Source organism: Lottia gigantea (genome assembly GCF_000327385.1).
Source record: "Lottia gigantea unplaced genomic scaffold LOTGIsca_225, whole genome shotgun sequence".
NCBI classification, from domain to species: Eukaryota; Metazoa; Mollusca; class Gastropoda; family Lottiidae; genus Lottia; species Lottia gigantea.
In genome coordinates this window covers 185,001-191,392 of record NW_008708600.1, presented here as the reverse complement: position 1 = coordinate 191,392, position 6,392 = coordinate 185,001, and the positions used below count along the sequence as shown (strand labels likewise).

The 6,392-nt window shown below is 32.2% G+C and overlaps 1 protein-coding gene across 1 annotated transcript in view; it reads right to left on the bottom strand.

Annotated features, from left to right (window-relative positions):
* Positions 1-207: 207 nt before the first annotated feature.
* LOTGIDRAFT_174927 (hypothetical protein) overlaps positions 208-6,392 on the bottom strand; it is a gene marked incomplete at both ends in the record, with an annotated part of 7,098 nt that continues 913 nt past the window's right edge. The window contains 7 exons of the mRNA XM_009054802.1: positions 208-341; positions 628-729; positions 1,125-1,278; positions 1,950-2,008; positions 2,271-2,314; positions 3,078-3,157; positions 3,394-3,461. Coding sequence (XP_009053050.1) covers positions 208-341; positions 628-729; positions 1,125-1,278; positions 1,950-2,008; positions 2,271-2,314; positions 3,078-3,157; positions 3,394-3,461 — 641 coding nt within the window. The remainder of the gene's footprint in view (positions 342-627; positions 730-1,124; positions 1,279-1,949; positions 2,009-2,270; positions 2,315-3,077; positions 3,158-3,393; positions 3,462-6,392) is intronic.

Here is a 6,392-nt window from a genome sequence, read left to right as displayed (position 1 = left end):
TTTGACGTGTTTTTACTAATGTTTAATACATTTCCATGTGGGCGTATAAAAACTAAAATACTGGAATATGAGAATTTTCAGAATATTTGCTTTACCAGCTAATAGAGGTATTCAAATCCAATTACTAATGTATTCCTTGAAGAAGTTGAAGATGATATCTATAATCATTTAAATTCTATTAAGTCATGATACATACAAGTTTAGGTGTTAAAATATTCTAAGAAGAAAGATAAATTTTCTACATACATCACCAAATGAGGCTATTCTATCAGCAAATTTTGGGTCTATACACACACCAAATACACTTTTATGTTGAGTTATTTGATGGGGTCTGGTTGTGTCTGAAATAATCAGAAATTTACTTACAATTCAATATAAATATGACAGTAACATGTCAAATTAAATAATAAATAATAAGTTTTTTCACAAGCCATTATCAAACTCAAATGTTACTAGCAAAGACAAAAGAACAGATAAAAAGTTAATAAATAATGTTACAGTAATGCTTTTAGTTAGTCAAGACTAACATCTGACAAACTTGATGCAACTTTGTTACTGAGATGGTCCTCGTATGAAGAAAGTATTTCAGATTGTGGGCTTTGATTCTGAGTTTAGTGATATCCATACCTCTAAGATCATACAATCGTAACTGTCTATTGTTCATTCCAGTGATGAATGTTTTAGGAGAACTTGTGAACCAGGCAAATGATGAACTGGTCTCGGCATAGCCTAGAATAAAATAAAATAAATGTATGATCGTTATTTTTTCTGTCTAATAAAAATTTGATACATTTTATGTTTTTTACCAAGGTTATCTTATACACTCTGTGGAGTAGTAAATAATCATTTTGTAAGTTTCTGTTGACATCTTAGAAAATAAGTATCTATTTATATACTTGAAAGTTAAATATATACTTCAGCTGCATAGAATGTTTTGTTTATTCATTTCCCATAGGCTGCTTTGTACCAACATCACAGCTTCAAATCTTTGGTTGCTCTTAAAGTATTGTAACAAAGTCTTGCAGAAAGCTTTCCATTTCAAAAAGGTAATCAACACAAGATTACAACATCAAAGGCAGCAAGACAACAAATTTCTAAAATGTATCAAATGAAAGTACACTCACCTATTTCTTGTGATGGTTTTGTGATAACACCAGGATCACTGTAACTATATCGTGATCTCTCACTAGATCCATAATCAGATGGGACAGCATTGTGATTAATATCCCAGATGGCAATACAAGGGTCATTCTTGTGTTTTTCTAGTCCTTCGGCAATCTACAATTATAACAATTCCATAATGGCATACAATTTCAAATTTGTGTTGTACATAAAATAATCCAAATTAGGCATTCCCAATGACAATGGGTTTTCATTAGATTTATTGAATTATCAAACATCCTATCAAAGCATTTCTGGATTATCTGTATTAGCCATGAGCAGTTTTCCCAAATGAATGATCTGATAAGAGCCTAAGCACTCTAATACCACCTTTCTCTACATCACTTCACACTATAACAATATCTCAACTATCTCTAGGAGCCGCAGTGGCTCAGTGAGGTAGACGCTTGCTCGCTAACCTGAAGGTCCAGGGTTCAATCCCAGCATAGGTCGAGAAAATACCTTTGGATTTTTCAACCCACTTTCAGTGATGCAGGTACGAGGGGCTGACATGGAAAAAGCGTCTAGTCGTTCGGATGGGACAATAAACCGAGGCCCTGTGTGCTACAGGCTGTGCGCGTTTAAGATCCCTCGACAGTTGGAAATCGAAAAAGAGCAGGCTAATGCCGCTGTCCTGGCAAAATTTCCCTCATTGCACCCTACATGGCGTTGCCCGTCTTCATTAGCCCACATGGTGCAGCAAAGTAGGACGTAAAACTCCATTCATTTCATTTCATTTTCAACTATCTCTGGCATGTCAGAGATTCAAGTGTAAATAACAAACTTACTAAATGTGATTCTATTGGATTCCAAGCTACATAGTTACATTGTCGAACATGTTTTAATGCTAGAAATAGAAAGCCATCTGGTTTCAAAATATGTGACCAAAATCATGCCTGACAAATAATTTAATATTACACCTTATAAGGTAGTCTATTACTGATCTGTTCAGAGGTAGAATAAATTAGTATGTAACTAAAGAAGTAAGATGTGTAAATTAACACTTAAATAATCTTTAATAAAATAGATTACTTTGTTCTGTTTTGAACTGTGCACAGATATGCATACAATATGTAAACTTAAATGGTTTATGATTTAAACAGACTCACCAAATTCTTTTCCTGTTATATCATTACTCAATGAATTACCAATACTGAGAAAAATAAAAAATGTTTTAGATATCTATATTAGAGTAACTCATGAGAAGTCTATTTTTGACATGAGCTCAAAATAAGAGTTGTCACTGAATAGAAGAAAAGAGTCAACAAAGACAATATTCTACATAATAATACTTCTGACTCAACTGTCAAGTATGCATTGAGGAAAAATTTTGCCAGAATTGCTACATCAAATGGCTGAATCTCTTCTGATATCCAGATGGACTAAAAAGTTTGAAATGCAATACAAAGTAAGTATGCAAGTGCAAAAAAGCAGCTCAGTAAAATTATATTATAGGATTGAATGTAGATTTTTTTGCGTTCATTGATTGATGAACGCAGAATTTTCACATGTTAATTTGAATGAATGGCAAAGCCAAGGAAGATTTAACATGTGAATATGTGACGTTCATCACGATGATGTATGACTACACAACAACACAAATAAAATAGTGCAAGGTTAATTGAGTCCCTTTTTTAGACAAACAAATGAAAAAAAAGTAGAAAGTACATGTGTAAGAGAAACAAATAACTTAGATATTCAACACAAATTCAGAAACCGAGATTTGTTCCATCACCTTGTCTATTTTTAGTTGAAAAGTTTTGTGTATACATATGCCGCATCCCGTCATAGGAGATGATGTCATTATGACATCATTAGATCATAAGAGATCACTAAGGAAATTTGTTCATCGGTAAATGAATGCAAATTTTTCACATGGGTTCACTGTAGCATGTGACAATAAAATGGAAATATACCTTGTTAAAACAACATGTCCATTTGGTTGACCAACTGCCAATAAATTTTTAAAATCTGTTTTAGGATACCATGCTACGCACTAAAAATAAAACATACAATACAATTCATCATGAAATGATACCAAAAGAGTGAGCATTACACTATCACTTCACTTTAAACAGCCCTGTCAAAATATATACAACAACATTTCCTGAGTTTTTCTATACTTTATTGGAAATTCCTAAGAAGACTATTACTATTACTAAGATCTTTTGTATACGCTCATATAGATAAAGATACACATAGAAAGTCAAAATATGTATTAATTAGATATACCTTTATCAAGTTAACATCTGAATTACAGGCAACATGTACAGCATAGGTATTTTCTGATATTTGCCGTACTGAAAATAAAATAACAATTATTTATTATTTTTACATTTTTTATAGTCATATTGGCATCTCTCAGACTTTATACATGAAGTTTGAAAGTATACTGGATAAAGTAAGTGTCATGTGCACTAGTTGTATTATAAAACCAAATAATGAAACTTGAAAACAATGGTAATGTATTGAAAAATGTATTGACAGATTTTTGTAATGGATGCTTACAACAGTAATAATTAATACTATAGAATACAACAGTAATAATTAATACTATAGAATACAACAGTAATAATTAATACTATAGAATACAAAAGTAATAATTAATACTATAGAATACAACAGTAATAATTAATACTATAGAATACAACAGTAATAATTAATACTATAGAATACAAGAGTAATAATTAATACTATAGGAATACAAGAGTAATAATTAATACTATAGAATACAACAGTAATAATTAATACTATAGAATACAACAGTAATAATTAATATTATAGAATACGACAGTAATAATTAATATTATAGAATACAACAGTAATAATTAATATAATAGAATACAACAGTAATAATTAATATCATAGAATACGACAGTAATAATTAAGAGAATACAGCTTCCTAATTACTGTAATGAAAATGGATAAGATAACCAGTGGTTCCCTTTACTAAGATTGCAAGGCAAGGTAATATAAGCTTACGCTCACTGGCAGCTTTGATTTTGAATAAAAATATTTGTTGGTACAGTATGAAATACTCAACCTTCAGTCATACATTTCTTTTGGGGTGTTACTGAATATTACCACTTTTGTCAAAGACCGACAAGAATTGTGCCTTTTGATGTTTACGAGCTAAAAATTGAAAGCATTTTCGAGAGAACAAGGGCAATAACTTCTACTAAATATTTTTCAATTTTTGTGATTTTCAATAGGGTTCTTTGTTGGGTGATTACAAACACTCACACCAAGTTTCATCAAAATCTGTAATGAATTGTGCCTCCTAGAATGTTTAAAAGCAATAAGGGACAGATTGAGTAACGCCAATATACACCACCCATTTCATGTGGGCCTTTAAAAATGAATATTGGAGGATGGATAAAAAAACACCAGATACCATACACTACCCTTATCATACAACTCTGATACATAATTCAGAATAAAATTGTTACTGGAGGATGAAATGAAATGAATGAAAATATCCAAATGTTAAAACCCGTTCCTTTTTTGGAACTATAAAGCTGAAACAACTGAGCTGTTAACACAAACTGGCCAAAAGGATGAGGTAATTGTGTGCAAAGGCCCTTTTTTAACAAATGCGAGTTATGCCCCAGCCCCAAAATGTAAACAATTAGTAATTCAACCCGGATGTGCCACGCCCACCCCAATTTTTTTGTCATGGGTGAATTCATATTCAAAGTGTCTAGTTGTATTCCTATTTGGACTCAAGGTTCTACATAAAATAGGTCATAAGATATACATACACCAAGATCAAAATGACACAAATATGGTAAAACAAAACTCAAATTTGAAAAAATCACCAATTTCAATTTTGCTTTAAAAAAGCAATTGTTCTATATCTATGTAAAGTGCATGAGAAGCACATTAGGAAACCGAAAAAATTAACCCTCCAGGTTAATTAGGTCACGTGCTAGAGCAGTCCAAAGCTGCGAATTTGGATGTTTTTGGACAGCTATAAAAGCGAAAGTAGATGTCAGAAGTCAAATATGAAAGCATAAACTAATAGACAATGTCAATGACCTTTGACCCAATAAAGGTCAAGGTCATCAAAGGTCAAGGTCAAAAATTGAAAATTTTGAATTTCCAAAACCTGTTCCTTTTTTTGAACTAAAAAGCGGAAACAACCGAACTTCTAAGACAAAGTGGCTCAATTCATGAGATAATTGTATGCAAAGTTCCATTTTGAACAAACGTATATTTTGCGAGTTATGCTCCTGGCCAAAAATATCAATAATGAGTAATATTAACCGGATGTGCCACGCCCACCTTAATTTTTTTGCATAGGGTAATTGATATTCCAAATGTTACGTTGTGTTTTAAATTTCAAGCTTCTACATTATTCAGGTCAAAAGATATAGGTCAACAAATGTCAATAAAGGTCAAAATCGAAAAATGAAAATATCCAAATGTTAAAACCCGTTCCTTTTTTGGAACTATAAAGCTGAAACAACTGAGCTGTTAACACAAACTGGCCAAACGGATGAGGTAATTGTGTGCAAAGTCCCTTTTTGAACAAACGCATCCTATGCGAGTTATGCCCCAGCCGCAAAATGTAAACAATTAGTAATTCAACCCGGATGTGCCACGCCCACCCCAATTTTTTTATCATAGGTGAATTCATATTCAAAGTGTCTAGTTGTATTCCAAATATCAAGGTTCTACATGAAATAGATCATAAGATATACATACACCAAGATCAAAAAGACGCAAATATGGTAAAACTAAACTCAAATTTGAAAAAATCACGAATTTCAATTTTGCTTTAAAAAAGCAATTGTTCTATATCTATGTAAAGTGCATGAGAAGCACATTAGAAAACCGAAAAAATTAACCCTCTAGGTTAATCAGGTCACGTGCTAGAGCAGTCCAAAGTTGCGAATTTGGCTTTTTACGGATAGCTATAAAACCGGAAGTACATGTCGGAGGTCAAAGGTCAAAGTATCAAATGATAGCCAAGGTCAATGACCTTTGACCCTATAAAGGTCAAGGTCATCAAAGGTCAAGGTCACGAGATATACGCCATCAAATATTGAAAAAATTCAATCGCAAATTGCAAAAAAGCAAAATCGAAATTCAAAAATCGGCTTCCTGCGATCTCTCTTAATTTTTATGTTCTTTCATTTGACACCAAAATTTTGAAATTCGGTTCAGCCAAATTGGCTGAATAAAAATCGAAGAGTTTCAGGGAAATCAAAATGGCGGCCAAAGTTTCA